The sequence below is a fragment of the Scylla paramamosain genome, chromosome 17 (assembly GCF_035594125.1).
Source record: "Scylla paramamosain isolate STU-SP2022 chromosome 17, ASM3559412v1, whole genome shotgun sequence".
In the NCBI taxonomy this organism is placed as follows: Eukaryota; Metazoa; Arthropoda; class Malacostraca; order Decapoda; family Portunidae; genus Scylla; species Scylla paramamosain.
In genome coordinates, this window is record NC_087167.1 from 16721134 (window position 1) to 16740000 (window position 18867).

Consider the following 18867-nt stretch of genomic DNA (forward strand, 5'->3'; position numbering starts at 1 on the left):
CCTTCATTAACAGAAAGTGCCAAAACCTTTCAAGATCTAACTCCCCTCGTGATTTCTGGCATCTAGCCAAAAATATCTCCAATAACTTTGCTTCTTCTTCTTTCCCTCCTCTACTTCAACCAGATGGCACCACTACTATCACATCTATTTCTAAAGCTGAACTCTTTGCTCAAACCTTTGCTAAAAACTCTACCTTGGACGATTCTGGGCTTGTTCCTCCCTCTCTTCCACCCTCTGACTACTTCATGCCATCTATTTAAATTCTTCGCAATGATGTTTTCCATGCCCTCGCTGGCCTAAACCCTCGGAAGGCTGATGGTCCTGATGGGGTCCCTCCTATTGTTCTCCGAAACTGTGCCTCCGTGCTTGCACCTTGCCGAGTCAAACTCTTTCAGCTCTGTCTGTCAACATCTACCTTTCCTTCTTGCTGGAAGTTTGCCTACATTCAACCTGTTCCTAAAAAGGGTGACCGCTCTAATCCCTCAAACTACCGTCCTATTGCTTTAATTTCCTGCTTATCTAAAGTTTTTTAATCTATCCTCAACAGGAAGATTCTTAAACATCTATCACTTCACAACCTTCTATCTGATCGCCAGTATGGGTTCCGTCAAGGCCGCTCTACTGGTAACCTTCTGGCTTTCCTTACTGAGTCTTGGTCATCCTGTTTTAGAGATTTTGGTGAAACTTTTGCTGTTGCCCTGGACATATCAAAAGCCTTTGATAGAGTCTGGCACAAAGCTTTGATTTCCAAACTACCCTCCTACGGTTTCTATCCTTCTCTCTGTAACTTCATCTCAAGTTTCCTTTCTGACCGTTCTATTGCTGCTGTGGTAGACGGTCACTGTTCTTCTCCTAAATCTATTAACAGTGGTGTTCCTCAGGGTTCTGTCCTGTCACGCACTCTCTTCTTATTATTCATTAATGATCTTCTAAACCAAACTTCTTCCTTCTTCTTCTACCACCTTCTTCTTCTTCTTCTACCACCCTGCACTTTTCCACGTCTTTTCATAGACGTCCAACCCTTCAGAAGGTAAACATATTACGCAGGGAAGCCACAGAACGCCTGACTTCTGATCTTTCTAAAATTTCTGATTGGGGCAGAGCAAACTTGGTATTGTTCAATACCTCAAAAACTCAATTCCTCCATCTATCAACTCGACACAACCTTCCAGACAACTATCCCCTCTTCTTCAATGACACTCAACTGTCCCCCTCTTCTACACTTAACATCCTCGGTCTGTCCTTTACTTATAATCTGAACTGGAAACTTCACATCTCATCTCTAGCTAAAACAGCTTCTATGAAGTTAGGTGTTCTGAGACGTCTCCGCCAGTTTTTCTCACCCCCCTAGCTGCTAACTCTGTACAAGGGCCTTATCCGTCCATGTATGGAGTATGCTTCACATGTCTGGGGGGGTTCCACTCATACTGCTTTTCTAGACAGGTTGGAATCAAAAGCTTTTCGTCTCATCAACTCCTCTCCTCTAACTGACTGTCTTCAGCCTCTCTCTCACCGCCGCAATGTTGCATATCTAGCTGTCTTCTACCGCTATTTTCATGCTAACTGCTCTTCTGATCTTGCTAACTGCATGCCTCCCCTCCTTCCGCGGCCTCGCTGCACAAGACTTGCTTCTTTCTCTCACCCCTATTCTGTCCACCTCTCTAACGCAAGATTTAACCAGTATTCTCAATCATTCATCCCTTTCTCTGGTAAACTCTGGAACTCCCTGCCTGCTTCTGTATTTCCACCTTCCTACGACTTGAATTCCTTCAAGAGGGAGGTTTCAAGACACTTATCCACCAATTTTTGACCACTGCTTTGACCCTTTTATGGGACTGGCATTTCAGTGGGCATTTTTTTTATTAGATTTTTGTTTCCCTTGGCCAGTATCCTTCCTACATAAAAAAAAAAAAAACACCGCAAAGCATGTAAGCAAAAGCACATGGATGGACTGGACAGGTTTTAGCCCCACAGACTGCAGAAACGCAACAAGCAGCTATGGTAATGACAGTGTATTAATAACTGACAAGCAGACAACCGGAAAATACTAGCATACCCTCCCTCTCCACCACACCGTGCATTAATACAGCAGATACTACTGCCCTCACCGTGCCTTGCAGGATTCACTAGCGTGAAATTTACTGTACAATAAATGACACTCTTCTCCTCCTCACTGGCCTCTCTTCGTCAACTGCGAGCAGCAAGGTGGCAAGAAGTGCACAAATTCCTTCTCGAGGAGGTCTCTTCTCCGCGCCTCCATGTTGACAAACATAGATACGGAGATGGCGGTGAACTCCTCCGTTTAGTACGAACTCCGTTTTTGTGATGTCATTGATGGACGGTGAACGGAGACGGAATCCGTAAACACGAACTAGTGTGAACCGGGCCTTACTGAGTCTTGGTCATCCTTTGGCGAAACTTTCGTTCTTCTCTTATATATTTCAAAAACATTTCATAGAGTCTGGCACAAAACTTTAATTTCCAATCTACCCTCCTACAGCTTTTATCCTTCTCTCTGTAGCTTCCTCTCAAGTTTCCTTTCTGACCGTTCTATTGCTGGTGTGGTAGACGGTCACGATTCTTCTCTTAAGTCTATTAACAGTTGTGTTCCTTAGGGTTCTGTCCTGTCACCCACTCTCTTCCAATTATTCATCAATGATCTAAACGAAACCTTTTATCCAGTTCATTCCTATCCTGATGATATCACCCTGCACTTTCCATGTCTTTTCATAGATGTTCAATCTTTCAGGAATTAAACAGCTCACGCTGGGAAGCCACAGAACGCCTGACTTCTGATCTCTAAAATATCTGATTGGGGCAGCGCAAACTTCGTATTGTTCAATGCCTCAAAAACTCAATTTATCCATCTATCAGCTCGACACAACCGTTCAGATAGCTATCACCTCTTTTTCATTGACACTCAACTATTCCCCTCTTTTATACTTGAACATCCTCGCCTCGGTCTGACCCTTATTACTTTTATAATCTTAGCTGGAAATTTCACATCTCAGCTCTAGCGAATACAGCTTTTATGAAGTTATGAGCTCTGAGTCGTCTCCGTCAGTTTCACCTCCCCCTCCCACACGCACACACACACACACACACACACACACACACACACACACACACACACACACACACACACACACACACACACACAAACACACACACACACACACACACACAGCAGCAGCAGCAAACCCTGAACAGGGACCTTATCCGTCAATATATAGAGGGATTACGCTTCACATGTAAGGGGGGTTCTGTTCACAGCACTTTATTGATAAGGTAGAATCAAGAGCATTTCGTCCTATCAATTTTTCTCTTAACTGACTGTCTTCAGCCTCCCTCTCTTCACCGCAATGTCGCACGTCTTGATATCTTCTAACGCTATTTTCACACTAACTGATCTTCTGATCTTGCTAACTGCATGCCTCCCCTCCTCTCATGGTCTCGCTGCACTAGACTTTCTACTTTCTCTCAACCCTACTCTGTCCACCTCTCTAATGCAAGAGTTAACCAGTACTCTCAAGTATTCATACCCTTTTGTAAAATCTGGAACTCCTTGCCTGCTTCTGTATTTCCTTACTCTTATGACCTGAACTTTTTCAAGATCTGAATATTTGATTATCCAATTTGACTTCACTTTGAGAACTGACACCCATGCGGGCTTTTTTTTTTTCAAATTTCTGGTGCCCTTGGTCCTCTTACATGAAAAAAAAAAAAGTCCATAATTAAGATGTTGACAATGCACTATCAATCGCCAGCATAGCAGAGGTTTATATCAGTGATGCGGTGTGTGTGTGTGTGTGTGTGTGTGTGTGTGTGTGTGTGTGTGTGTGTGTGTGTGTGTGTGTGTGTGTGTGTGTGTGTAAACTTAATTCACTGCCTGCCTCTCCTCTGACCTCCGATCGTTCCTACATATTTATATGTATCACGTATACATGTATCCACTCACTATTTTCTCTCATATTTATTTTTAAATGTTTTCTTTTGTTATATTTATTTATTTATTTATTTATTTATTCATCTTAATAGATGATATCATAAGAACATAAGAATATATGAAAATAGAGAAACTTGCAACCATGCATCCGGCATAGATGTGGCACTCCCTGTTTAAAATATGCCTGCACATTTCTACTGTCATGTCCACACATAATTTTTTTTTTTTTTTTTTCATATATGAAGGACACTGGCCAAGTGCAACAAAAATCTAATAAAAAAATATGCCCACTGAAATGCCAGTCCCATAAAAGGGTCAAAGCAGTGGTTAAAAATTGATGAATAAGTGTCTTGAAACCTCCCTCTTGAAGGAATTAAAGTCATAGGAAGGTGGAAATACAGAAGCAGGCAGAGAGTTCCAGAGTTTACCAGAGAAGAGGATGAATGATTGAGAATACTGGTTAACTCTTGTGTTAGAGAGGTGGACAGAATAGGGGTGAGAGAAAGAAGCAAGTCTTGTGCAGCGAGGCCGAGGGAGGAGGGGAGGTATGCAGTTAACAAGATCAAAAGAGCATCTTAGCATGAAAATAGCAGTAGAAGACAGCTAGATATGCAACATTGCGGTGGTGAGAGAGAGGCTGAAGACAGTCAGTTAGAGGAGAGGAGTTGATGAGACGAAAAGCTTTTGATTCCACCCTGTCTAGAAGAGCAGTATGAGTGGAACTCCCCCTGACATGTGAAGCATACTCCATACATGGACGGATAAGGCCCTTGTACAGAGTTAGCAGCTAGGGGGGTGAGAAAACCTGGTGGAGACGTCTCAGAACACCTAACTTCATAGAAGCTGTTTTAGTTAGAGATGAGATGTGAAGTTTCCAGTTCAGATAATAATTAAAGAACAGACCGAGGATGTTCAGTGTAAAAGAGAGGGACAGTTGAGTGTCATTGAAGAAGAGGGGATAGTTGTCTGGAAGGTTGTGTCGAGTTGATAGATGGAGGAATTGAGTTTTTGAGGCATTGAACAATACCAAGTTTGCTCTGCCCCAATCAGAAATTTTAAAAAGATCAGAAGTCAAGCGTTCTGTGGCTTCCCTGCATGATATGTTTACCTCCTGAAGGGTTGGACTTCTATGAAAAGACGTGGAAAAGTGCAGGGTGGTATCATCAGTGTAGGAGTAGATAGAAGATAGATAGAAGTTTGGTTTAGAAGATCATTGATGAATAATAAGAAGAGAGTGGGTGACAGGACAGAACCACTGTTAATAGATTTAGGAGAAGAACAGTGGCCGTCTACCACAGCAGCAACAGAACGGTCAGAAAGAAGATGAGATAAAGTTACAGAAAGAAGGATAGAAACCGTGGGAGGGTAGTTTGGAAATCAAAGCTTTGTGCCAGACTCTATCAAAAGCTTTTGATATGTCCAAGGCAACAGCAAAACTTTCACCAAAATCTCTAAAAGAGGATGACCAAGACTCAGTAAGGAAAGCCAGAAGATCACCAGTAGAGCGGCCTTGACGGAACCCATAATGTCGATCAGATAGAAGGTTGTGAAGTGATAGATGTTTAAGAATCTTCCTGTTGAGGATAGATTCAAAAACTTTAGATAGGCAGGAAATTAAAGTAATAGGACGGTAGTTTGAGGGATTAGAACGTTCACCCTTTTTAGGAATAGGTTGAATGTAGGCAAACTTACAGCAAGAAGGAAAGGTAGATGTTGACAGACAGAGCTGAAAGAGTTTGACTGAGCAAGGTGCAAGCACGGAGGTACAGTTTCGGAGAACAATAGGAGGGACCCCATCAGGTCCATAAGCCTTCCGAGGGTTTAGGCCAGCGAGGACATGGAAAACATCATTGCGATGAATTTTAATAGGTGGCATGAAGTAGTCAGAGGGTGGAGGAGAGGGAGGAACAAGCCCAGAATCGTCCAAGGTAGAGTTTTTAGCAAAGGTTTGAGCAAAGAGTTCAGCTTTAGAAATAGATGTGATAGCAGTGGTGCCATCTGGCACCACTGCCAGCAAAGTTATTGGAGATATTTTTGGCTAGATGCCAGAAGTCACGAGGGGAGTTAGATCTTGAAAGGTTTTGACACTTTCTGTTAATGAAGGAGTTTTTGGCTAGTTGGAGAACAGACTTGGCATGGTTCCGGGCAGAAATATAAAGTGCATGAGATTCTGGTGATGGAAGGCTTAAGTAACTTTTGTGGGCCACCTCTCTATCATGTATAGCACGAGAACAAGCTGTGTTAAACCAAGGTTTAGAAGGTTTAGGACGAGAAAAAGAGTGAGGAATGTACGCCTCCATGCCAGACACTATCACCTCTGTTATGCTCTCAGCTTACAAAGACGGCTCTCTGACACAGAAGCAGTCGTCATTCCAAGGAAAATCAGCAAAATACTTCCTCAGGTCCCCCATCTAGCAGAGGCAAAACGCCAGAGGCACCTTCGCTTAGGGGGATCCTGAGGAGGGATTGGAGCGATAGGACAAGATAAAGAAATGAGATTGTGATCGGAGGAGCCCAATGGAGAAGAAAGGGTGACAGCATAAGCAGAAGGATTAGAGGCCAGGAAAAGGTGAAGAATATTGGGCGTATCTCCAAGACGGTCAGGAATATGAGTAGGGTGATGCACCAATTGCTCTACGTCATGGAGGATAGCAAAGTTATAGGCTAGTTCACCAGGATGGTCAATGAAGGGAGAGGAAAGCCACAGCTGGTGGTGAACATTGAAGTCTCCAAGAATGGAGATCTCTGCAAAAGGGAAGAGGGTCAGAATGTGCTCCACTTTGGAAGTTAAGTAGTCAAAGAGTTTCTTATAGTCAGAGGAGTTAGGTGAGAGGTATACAGCACAGATAAATTTAATATGAGAGTGACTCTGTAGTTGTTGCCAGATGGTGGAAAACTCGGAAGATTCAAGAGCGTGGGCACGAGAGCAGGTTAAGTCATTGCGCACATAAACGCAGCATCCAGCTTTTGATCGAAAATGAGGATAGAGAAAGTAGGAGGAAACAGAAAAGGGACTACTGGTGGTGCCTCAGACACATGAGTTTCAGTGAGAAAAAGAAGATGAGGTTTAAAAGAGGAGAGGTGGTGTTCTACAGATTGAAAATTAGATCTTAGACCGCGAATGTTGCAGAAGTTAATGAAGAAAAAGTTGAAGGGGGTGTCAAGACACTTAGTGTCGTCGACAGAAAGGCAGTCCGACCTGGGGACATTTATGGTCCCCTCCCCAGATGGGGACTCCGAGGCTGGTGTAGGAGTCGCCATGATGATTTTAAAATTTTTGAGTGAAGGGTGTGTGTGTTATTAGGTGTTTGTAGTTTTGTGTGGAGGAAGAGAGTTGTCTTTAAAGGGCAGGCTGCGACTGCCCCCTTGTGTTGTGAGACACAAAAGGAAACGTTCAGTGAGGTCACTGCTGGGTTTAATGATAAATTCACAGCAGCCCCTGAACAGTGCTTTAGACCTCACTGGGAGTAATTATCGTTTCGGCAGGTGTCTACTGTCTCCTTTCAAAGCTCCCTAATGACTCGGAGGCGACAACTCAGTTACCAAGTTTATTCCTTTCATTTACCACTCTACAAAGGAATCAATTTTTAAGTATCTTTTTTTTTCTTATTATTATTCAACATTATCAAGATTATCATCTTAAGCTGATTACTCGTCTCTTTACATTAGATTGCTTATGTTATTTTTAGTTAATTTCAAGATCACATCAATTGACATGTATTTTCTTTTATATATGTTTCTTACAGATTGGAATTACAGTTACTCAAATGTACGTTTGATTACTATAATGAGAATTATTTATACAAGTAAATATTTCACAGCTTCAACAACATGGACGGAAAACTTTCGCCAGAAGAGGGCAAGAAGAGGGAGGAGAGCAAGGAAGGGTACATAACAAGATGGAAGAGTGTTATTCCTTGCCCTCCTGTGCCAGACACAAACCTTGCTTCTTTCCTTTTGAGAGAGATGGCCAACCATGGAGGAAAGCAGGCATTGGTGAGGAGGAGGAGGAGGAGGAGGAGGAGGAGGAGGAGGAGGAGGAGGAGGAGGAGGAGGAGGAGGAGGAGGAAAAGAATGAAATCAGATTATTTAGGAGGAAAAGAATGAAATCAGATTATTTAGGACAGACGAAGGAAAAATTCAGCTTTATTTGAAGGATGAAAGGTGAGGTAAGAACTTGAACCAAAGCCTGGAGAGAGAGAGAGAGAGAGAGAGAGAGAGAGAGAGAGAGAGAGAGAGAGAGAGAGAGAGAGAGAGAGAGAGAGAGAGAGAGAGAGAGAGAGAGAGAGAGAGATCCAGAATCATTGAAGATAAGGAAGTGATGGGAGGAAGAGGACAAATATTGGAGAAGAAAAAAAGGAGAGGAAAGGTTGAAATGGATCACCACCACCACCACCACCACTAATAATAATAATAATAATAATAATAATAATAATAATAATAATAATAATAATAATAATAATAATAATAATAATACTGCTACTACTACTACTACTACTTCCACCACCATCACCGTCACATCCACACCAACACACCGACAGGTCGACGCCGTCACTGGACAGCACTACACCTACAGCGACATATGTGCGATGGTGCCGCGCGTGTGTGCCAACCTTGCCGCGGCGGGCGTGAGTGCCGGGGATGCGGTGCTGCTCGTCTCCCCAAATGGCATAGAATTCCCCATAGCCCAGTTGGCTATCCAGCTCCTTCCCGCCACCTGTGTGGCAGCAAGCCCCTTTCTCTCTCCAGGTGAGGCAAATCACATAGCGCTTATGAGTTGTCATTTTGCCTTAGGTATTGTTTTGCTTCTACCGTGACCTCCCATATACTGTGTTGCCATTTGTGTTATTGTGTTACTCCTACAGCGACGTCCCGTGTACTGTGTTGTCATTTCTGTTGTTGCCTTGTTCCTACATCCACCTCCCATATACTGCATTGCCTTTTGTGTCACTATGTTGATTATTCTGATTATTACTTTACTTGAGAATTTAATTTCAGTACAGACTGAGACCAAAATGGTTATTGTTACTCCTTTCGCTTTTATTGGGTTGAGGGTACTGCAAATATATAAAATTACTAAAAAAAAAAAAAAAAAAAGAATATATATATATATATATATATATATATATATATATATATATATATATATATATATATATATATATATATATATATATATATATATATATATATATATATATATATATATATATATATATATATATATATATATATATATATATATATATATATATATATATATATATATATATATATATATATATATATAAAGAGCCCACTGAGATGCCAGTCCCCGAATAGGGCCTGTAGCGGTAGTCAAAAATTGAAGGATAAGTGTCTTGAAATGTCCCTCTTGAAGGAGGTGAATTCATAGAAAGGTGGAGATACAGAAACAGAAACAGGCATGCAGTTGCAGAGTTTACCAGAGAAAGGGATGAATTGCACTACAGAGGTGGAAAGAATAGGGATGAGAGAAAGAAAAGAGTCTTGTGCAGCGATGCCACTGGAGTAGGGTAGGCATGCAGTTAGCAAGATGAGAAGAGCAATTAGCATGAAAATAGCGGTAGAAGATAGCTAGAGATGCAACATTGCGGCGATGAGAGAGAGACTGAAGACAGTCAGTTAAAGGAGTGGATTTGATGAGACGAAAACCATTTGATTCCAACCTGTCTAGAAGAGCGGTATGAGTAGAAACCCCCATACATGTGAAGCATACTCCATACATAGATAAGACCCTTCTACAGAGTTAGTAGCAAGGGGGGCGGAAACGTCTCAGAACACCTAACTTCATAGAAGCTGTTTTAGCTAAAGATCAAATGTGAAGTTCCAGTTATAAGTAAAGGACAGACCGAGAATGTTCAGTGTAGAAGAGGGGACAGTTGAGTCATTGAAGAAGAAGGGATAGTTGTCTGGAAGGTTGCATTGAGTTGATAGATGGAGGAATTGAGTTTTTGAGGCATTGAACATTACGAAGTTTGCTCTGCCCCCAAGATAGATGTGATAGCAGTGGTACCATCTGGTTGAAATAAAGGAGGGAAAAAAGAAGCAAAGTTATTGGAGATATTTTTGGCTAGATGCCAGAAATGACAAGGGGAGTTAGATCTTGAAAATTTCTGACACTTTATATTAATGAAGGAGTTTTTGGCTAGTTGGAGAACAGATTTGACATGGTTCCGGACAGAAATATAAAGTGCATGAGATTCTGGTGAAGGAAAGCTTAAGTACCTTTTGTGGCCCACCTCTCTGTCATGTATAGCACGAGAACGGGTTGTGTTGAACCAAGGTTTGGAAGGTTTAGGTCGAAAAAAAGAGTGAGGAATGTACGCCTCCATGCCAGACACTGTCACCACAGAGACGGGGTCCCTGAAACGGGAGCAGTAGTCATTCCAAGGAAAATCAGCAAAATACCTCCTCAGGTTCCTCCAACTAGCAGAGGCAAAACGCCAGAGGCACCTTCGCTTAGGGGGATCCTGAGGAGGGATTGCAGTGATAAGATAAGATATAGATATGAGACTGCGATCGGAGAAGCCCAACGGAGAAGAGAGGATGACAGAATAAGCAGAAGGATTAGAGGTCAAGGATATTGGGCGTATCACCAAGACGTTCAGGAATACGAGTAGAGTGTTGCCCCAATTGCTCTAGGTCGTGAAGGATAGCAGAGTTAAAGGCTGGTTCACCAGGATAGTCAGTGGAGGGAGAGGAAAGCCAAAGCTAGTGGTGAAGATTGAAGTCTCCAAGAATGGAGATCTCTGCAAAAGGGAAGAGAGTCAGAATGTGTTCCACTTTGAAAATTAAGTAGTCAAAGAATTTCTTATAGTCAGAGGAGTTAGGTGAGAGGTATACAGCACTGATGAATTTAGTTTGAGAGTGACTGTAGTCGTAGCCAGATGGTGGAAAACTCGGAAGATTCAAGAGCGTGGGCACGAGAGCAGGTTTAGTCGTTGCACACATAAACGCAACATCCATCTTTGGATTGAAAATGAGGATACAAAAAGTACGAAGGAACAGAAAAGGGGCTACTGTCAGTTGCCTCAGACACCTGTGTTTCAGTGAAGAAAAGAAGATGAAGTTTAGAAGAGGAGAGGTGGTGCTCTACAGATTGAAAATTAGATCTAAGACCGCGAATGTTGCAGAAGTTAATGAAGAAAAAGATGATAGGGGGTCTTAAAACATTTAGGGTCGTTATCAGAAGAGCAGTCCGACCTGGGGACGCTTGTGGTCCCCTCCTTAGATGGGGACTCCGAAGCTGGTGTAGGAATCGCCATGTTAATTTTTAATTTTTGAGTGAAGGGTGTGTGTGTGTGCGTAATTGGGTACTTGCAGTTTTGTGTGGAGGAAGAGAGTTGTCTTTAGAGAGCAAGCTGTGACTACCCTTTTCTGTTGTGAGACACAAAGGGAAACGTTCAGTGAGGTCACAGCTGGGTTTAATGATAAGTTCACAGCACACCTTGATCCAGTGCTTTAGACCTCACTGTAAGTAATTATCGTTTCGGCAGGTGCGTGCTGCCTCCTCCTGACACCACAGAAAGGGAAGAATAATTGAGAATACTGGTTAACTCTTGCATTACAGATGTGGACATAATAGGGGTGACAGAAAGAAGAAAGTCCTGTGAAGCCAAGCCGTGGGAGGAAGGGAAGCATGCAATTAGCAATATCAGAAGAACAGCTAGCATGAAACATGCATAACCGCATATTGTAAAAGATTTAAGAACCTTCCCTGACTTGGGGTTCAGTAAACTACTTCTTCTGCTACTGATTTTCTTTTAAACCCTCTTATCAGCCTACAATACTTCTCAAGCAGCTCATGTAAATAAATGTCTTCTTTCCACACCATCAGCATCCATGTTGTTTGCCTCGCTTGTGATGTCTCCACACCATGCTGTAATATCTTCCAGTCTGGATAGCAGACCCATTTTCTGCTATCTGGAGTGACCTTACAAATAAACGTTTGTAGTTGTTTCACATTAACCAGACACATATATTATCATACCCACAGACGAGCTGGTCCACGTGATGAGGGTGGGTATGGCGAGCTGGGCTGTGGTGGACGAGAGTGTGTTGGGAGTGATTGAAAAGGTCACTACCATGCTCCCCAACACCCTAAGAGAAATATGGGTGATAGGTTCCTCCTCCAAAAGCCATCCTTCCTTCTATTCACTCATGAAGACGGAAAGATGGGCTGCCTGGCCACCGCAAGTAGAGGTGAGGGAGACAAGGAGGGAGCGAGGTCAGTCAAGACAGGACTGTGTTGGGAAAGGGCATGTTTGTGCTCTTTACATTTACATTTTGTTTCTTGAACTGCACTTTTTTTTCTTTTCTTGCAACGATCTTTCCTTTCCGTTTCGTATCAATATGGTATAATATTTCTTCTCAAGTGTGTCAACACGACAATTTAAATTTCTCATTTATTTAATTACTTTACCATTATCTCTTTATTTTTATTTATTTATTTTTTTTACACAAAGAAGTATCATTCCACATTCCGATGTCTCGACATGTACTGATCCTTCGCTATTGCTCCAAATCAGCTTACACATGAATATTATCTTTTGTTTGATTATGTTTTCGGCACTAATACATATGTAAACTTCCATCCCACAATATATTAACGAGGCTGAGATATGAGCAGAAAAACACTAAGGAGCCTTCATCACAGCATATGAATTCGCAGTGATGTTTTCCATGCCCTCGCTGGCCTTAACCCTTATGCTTAAGGCTTATGGACCTGATGAGGTCCCTCCTATTGTTCTCCAAAACTGTGCCTCCGTACCTGTACCTTGCATAGTCAAACTCTTCCATCTCTTTCTATCAACATCTATCTTTGCATCTTGCTGGAACTTTGCCTACATTCAGTCTATTCCTAAAAAAGGGTGACCTCTCTAGAGTTTTTTAATCTACCCTCATCAGGAAGATTCATAAACATCTATCACTTCACAACCTTATATATGTATGGGTTACCTCGAGGCCGCTCTACTGATTATCTTCTGGCTTCCCTTACTGAGTCTTGGTCTTCCTCTTTTAAGGATTTTTGGGGAAACTTTTGCTGTTGCCTTAGACATATCAAAAGCTTTCCATAGAGTCTGGCACAAAGTTTTGATTTCCAAACTACCCTCCTAAGGCTTCTATCCTTCTCTTTGTAACTTCATCTGAAATTTCCTGTGACCGTTCTATTGTTGCTGTGGTTGAAGTCAAAAAAGGTGTGGTTGAAGAAAAAGATCTGCTATCAATACCCTCAGACACCGAACTCTCCATGAGGAAAAGATAACGTTTAGGGGATTACAGGTGAAAGTTTGATCCTTGGAAATAAATGATGTTAATGTAGCTTGACTTATAGGAAGTGTAAAGACACCTCGTATCCGAAACCGAGGGGCCGCCTGACCTGGGGACATAATGATCTTTATGTAAGCTTGAAACCTGCCCTTTGATAACATGATGATGATCAGAAAAACGTTGAATCCCACAGAACTCTTCCTTCAACCCAGCAAGGGAGGTGGCCTTGATGCAGTTTTCCTCAGGGACAACAGGTCTCACCAAAGGTGTAATGCTGTCTCATCGCAACTTGCTCACACTCTACATGCAAGTCAAGTAAGCCATAGAAACGATTTTTTCATTTCTGTATACATCCCGTAACACTCCAATTTGCATCTCTCTTTTCCGCCACTTCTTTCTGAATCCGACTCCTCTTATTCCTTTTTCTTTGTCCAGATGTTTTGTGGAGGATGTGGACAATAAAAAGAAGGCCAGTGGTGAACCTGACTCTGAAGCAGATATATTGAGCAGGGTGCTTCTGTTCATCCCTCTACACCACAACTATGCCACTGTTACGTTTAATTTTGTTGTCACTGTTGGCGGTTGTTGTGTGATGATGAAAACGTTCTCCCCACATTCCTTTTTCAACGCGTTGCAAAAATATAAGGTGAGAGAGAGAGAGAGAGAGAGAGAGAGAGAGAGAGAGAGAGAGAGAGAGAGAGAGAGAGAGAGAGAGAGAGAGAGAGAGAGAGAGAGAGAGAGAGAGAGGTTGGGGAGAGAAAGTGCAAGTAATGTTGCAATACGCGGCTGGAATATATAGATGCGATGTTGGATGTTACGGAGGGACCAGCTATACTTCCCATTCAGTTTGACCTATTGCACGACACCCACCCAACCTAAACAGACATATCAATGGCTCCACCTACTCTCATCTCATGCCCCATGCGGTCTTCCTCCCGCAGATTACGTATGCGCCTATTGTGCCGCACATCGCCAACTTCCTGCTCCACACACCCTTGCTGAAGGAATACGACATCACCTCCCTCAAGTCGCTGATTAGTGCATCAGCCCCGCTTCCACCCTCGACTAAACAGGCCCTCACAACAAGGGTGAGGAACAATTTGCTTTGTGTTTTCATTGGTCAGTCTTTTTGTTAGGGACTGCGGTGATACAATGGTCCCAGAGGCTTGAGGGCTGATGGGTTCTAAGGCCCACGGATTCGAATCCTAGCCACGTCCGAGGTTAGGAGGAGCATCCACTTGAAGTAACGTCAAACTAAAGTTCTCTATAAGGTGGTGCCATTCCAGACTCTTAAGGCAAAGCTGATAAACGTTGTGGTTGTTCTTTAATTGATAATTTACCTCTAATGAGTAATAAAGTTGGAAACGCTGTAATAATAACAATAATAATAATAACAATAATGATAACAATAATAGTAATAATAATAATAATAATAATAACAATAATAATAATAATAATAATAATAATAATAATAATAATAATAATAATAATAACAACAACAATAATAATAATAATAATAATAATAATAATAATAATAATAATAACAATAATAATAATAATAATAATAACTATCAGTTTTCTTGATGCAGGCAACCCGAGAGCTGAAATATACACGCAAGATAATTGTGATAATAAATTACTAATATCAAAATTAAAGCTATTACTAATGCGTGTGTGTGTGGTGGTTTTCAACTTTGGATGTGTGGGAGGTTTTTAAGTGTTGTTGGGATATAACAATTGTAACATAAGCAAAACTCTCAGGGTGAGTAATGATGATAGAACAAAAAAATAATCGGTTCAAACTTGACAAAGTTAGATTAAAAAAAAAGGATAGAAAGGAAATGGTTCTTGACTAGAGTGGTAGATGAATGGAACAGACTCAGGAATCAAGTTATTAGTGCTAAGTCATTACGGACCTTTCAAAGAAAATGAGACAAATTTATGGATGAGGATGATAAATGAAGAGTTGTTTCATACAGGCCTGACGGCTTCTTGCAGTTTCATTTATTTTGTTATGTTCTTATGTATGAGTGGCTTGTAAGTGCAGTCAGCAGTTTAAGGGTGGTACTTGAGAGAGGGGTGAAAATTTCATGGCAGGGGAGGGTTTGTGGGTTTTACTCCTTCTATAATTTGCTGAAGTGTCAATGGGGATGGTTGACCGTTTTGATTTCAAACTTTAGGCTTTTGGCAATGTCTGTGGGCAGGTGTGGAGGTAGATAGGTAGGGATCGAAGGGAAGGAGACCTTGGCATATGGTGGCATAGTGAGTGTTGTTTCCGGGACCTGTTGGTCGGTAAGCTAATTAACACATGGGAAAATGGGGTGTTGGTTTTCCGAAAGCCTGTCAGATTTCACTTGAAGCAAAGTGAGGAGCTACTATTTTTTATGTGTTGTATTTGTTGGGTGACAAGATTTCTTGACCTGTTTTACTTCTCTGATGACTGTTTCTGAGGACTTTGTAGTTTTTAGTGCATTTAAGGGCGCTGCACCTACTATGAGTCTTTTGATATGAAGGGTTGTCCACGGATGTCTGTTGGGTGCTTGCGGGCAGCCTTGAGTGTGAAGAAGTGATGGTAGGCTTCAATGATAGTGGTTTGGTAGTAGATCGACTCACCTACCATGTCCTCAGCTTCTATGACCTCAGTCCTAGTGTGATCCAACAACAAAAGCTACGAAGAGCAGAGTCCGTGAGAGGTCTGTACTGCGCCCATAGCCTCACTGCCGCCACCTCCTTCGAGTATGTGTCCCCTGATGGGGCCACTGTGGGTGTGCTCCTCGACGAGACCGAGGCCCAGGTGTGCATGGTGGACGACCTGCTGATCCCCTGGCTGCAGCGTACGCCAAGGGAAGGAACGCCGACAGGATGTCCTCCTTCGGTGACTTCGTGGTGCTGACAGATAATTGTGAAGCCCTTACTGCCCGCATCAATTCCTGGGAAGTTTCTGACGGTGTAGTAGCGCCAGGTTACACCCCCGAGGCCCTGGGATTCCTGAGGATAAACTGAGGAAACTCCTGCGTGCAAATGGACCCTAGCTACGAAGGAAGCAAGCAGGAGTGCAGGACCATCTTCAGCTTGACTCTGGAGCAGCGCAGTAACGATGCTATCATTATCCTAGACCTCCACACCAATGTTGTCACTGAGAAGGACCTTCCGGCCACACAGTTCGGGACATTTTCGCGGCCAGCACTGCAGTCAAGTACATTCAATCAAACTCTGCCTGCTAGGCCAACTCCGGGCAGGTCACCGAGATCAGCAGTCCAGAATACACTGCATGAGGCTGGCCGGGGACAAGGCTGCGGCACCACCCTTCCATGCTGGGGCTCAAGTTCAAGGCCAGGGTGGTGGGAGTTGATGTCCAGAGGATGGTTTGGTGGTTACTGCATCCAAAAGCAGGAAGAAGAGTCAGAGTTATTAGTCTTCCAAGTCAGGTAGGATAAAGTCTAGGGTGCTATGACCGAGATTGGGGAAGTCGACAACTAGCTTAAAAAGAGTGTTCCTAAATGATGGTCGCGTCGATGTTGTTCCGTTCGGAAGTGGAAGGCAGAGCAAAGGTGAAACCAGAAGGGATGAGGAAGGACCTTAAGAACAAGGAACTTCAAGATGAGTAGATAGCTGCTGTTGTCACAACTACTTTACAGTAATTACTCCCTCAGATGGGCTGTGCCATGAGACAAGGTTACGGGCTTACTGAGACCTGCGCTGGCGTCGCCACCACCATCCCACATGTTTATTCCAAGATGGGTTCAGTGGGACGTGTGATGCCCTACCTGGAGGTGAAGGTGAGAGAGAGAGAGAGAGAGAGAGAGAGAGAGAGAGAGAGAGAGAGAGAGAGAGAGAGAGAGAGAGAGAGAGAGAGAGAGAGAGAGAATACTTTTATTTTTTACTTACTCTGTGAGTGAACTGTTTGTGCATGTTTATCAAACGTGTACTCACACTGCTGCAAATGAAAAGAAAAAAAAATAGTTTGGCAGGAAGCAAAAGTTTAAAATGAGGTATTTATTATATTTGTGTTTGCCCAGCTCATGTTCCAGACACAAGTATTAAACACACACACACACACACACACACACACACACACACACACAAACTGTTACGACCAGTTCCAGCCCCTCTAACAGCTGCCACTCCTTCGGGTCAGCTTCTCCCTAGACTGCCACCATTGCAGCTCTGTGCAGCTCTGGCCTGGGCTACGTGAGCCCAGGCCAGTCCACGGGTCGTACACAGTTACAAGCCTCAGCCTATAGGGAAGAAATATACAACGCCAACTTCTCACACAAGCTGAGAATGGACTTGCCCACCCACGTGTGAAACAGACACAGACAGTAAAGATGCCACAAACATGTGGTTATAATATCCCGTGGGCTACTTCCCACAGGCGGGTCACCCACTGCCCAGCAGGATATTACAATACTCTAGGTCCGAGCTCAACTCGTCTCCAATCTATCAAACGACAGACTCAAACCCCTTTAATATTGGTGAGCCAGGAAAGAAGATGGTTGGACACGGACTGTAACATGAAGTAGTCCTCTAGCCATGACAAAGACAGTAACGAAACAAAAAGACCAGTAATATTCAACACACACAATGACTCTCAGACGCAGGGACTTCAACAAGGGGAAGAGAGAACAGGCGCCTGCTCACACACAATGGACATTGTACTAAACACAAGCACAGACGGTGAGTAGCGCCAAGGTCAAAGAAAGACTTTTCAGTACGTCCAGACTAACCATGGACTAATCCCACGAGTGGGTTTCCACAATATAATAATTTGAGTGGTGCACGACTAAGTCCAACAGAAGCACAAGTCACCTTATGCCCCATAACACACTCTCCCAAGCTCGGGGCTTGGTCACGTGACAGGGAAAGGGGGAGGGAACAGGAGAGGAACAGGGGTAGCTGGGAAGGTGGAGGACACAACCCAGTACAGCGCCACACTCTCACGTGATCTCTCTTATACAGCGGAACCTCGGTTTTAGAACTTAATTAGTTCCTGAATGACGTTCGAAATTCGAAATGTTCGAAAACCAAAACAATTTTCCCCAATTTTCCCCATAAGAATCAATGTTAAATGGATTAACCTGTTACCAGACACCACTCTAACCTGTCTTAGCGGCTTATGACAGACGCTCCCACAGCCAATATGGCTGCTTTACAACATCTCCAGCTCACAAATTATTATCCAGAAAGGATGTATTGAATGAACTTAGTGACACATAACTCATCAGAAGATACACTGTGTGAGAGCACAGGGACACTAGATTTTTAGAGGGCAATAAATTACCGCCCCGTCATAGGAGAGAACCATCCGCCATGCGGGCAGGTGGGCGGAGCCTGTATCAATGCGCGCGGGCCGAGGTGAGCTTGGCACGACCTTGCTCGGCCTCACTCCCAGCCAGGTCACCCAGCGCCCAGGACGTGCCCTCCTCGACTCCTCCCGAACCAGCCTGCAGAAAGGACAGCGTGGTGCAGCGGTAAGCCGAAGCCCTGACCAACGAAGCTGGCTTTCATCGAAGCAGACTGGAGGAGTGAGTACACCAGTGGAACGCCTGGGGTGAGTTATTTGTGGTAAGGCCTGTTAACAAGATTTCATTTCCAGTCACCTAGCGACCACGTGGTCGTCGCTCCTTGCC

The 18867-nt window shown here is 43.2% G+C and overlaps 1 protein-coding gene across 6 annotated transcripts in view; it reads left to right on the forward strand.

The window, feature by feature from the left end:
* Positions 1–18867, forward strand: part of LOC135108516 (uncharacterized) — a 47412-nt gene that overhangs the window by 21651 nt on the left and 6894 nt on the right. For 5 of the 6 annotated variants that reach the window (XM_064019610.1, XM_064019611.1, XM_064019609.1 and 2 more), the window contains 7 exons: positions 7768–7942; positions 8488–8695; positions 11964–12169; positions 13431–13552; positions 13673–13883; positions 14179–14325; positions 16891–17016. In XM_064019610.1, coding sequence (XP_063875680.1) covers positions 7778–7942; positions 8488–8695; positions 11964–12169; positions 13431–13552; positions 13673–13883; positions 14179–14325; positions 16891–17016 — 1185 coding nt within the window. In that variant the 5' untranslated portion in view covers positions 7768–7777. Of the gene's footprint in view, positions 1–7767; positions 7943–8487; positions 8696–11963; positions 12170–13430; positions 13553–13672; positions 13884–14178; positions 14326–16890; positions 17017–18531; positions 18789–18867 lie in introns of all 6 variants that reach the window. The other variant, XM_064019613.1, reaches the window with a different exon arrangement.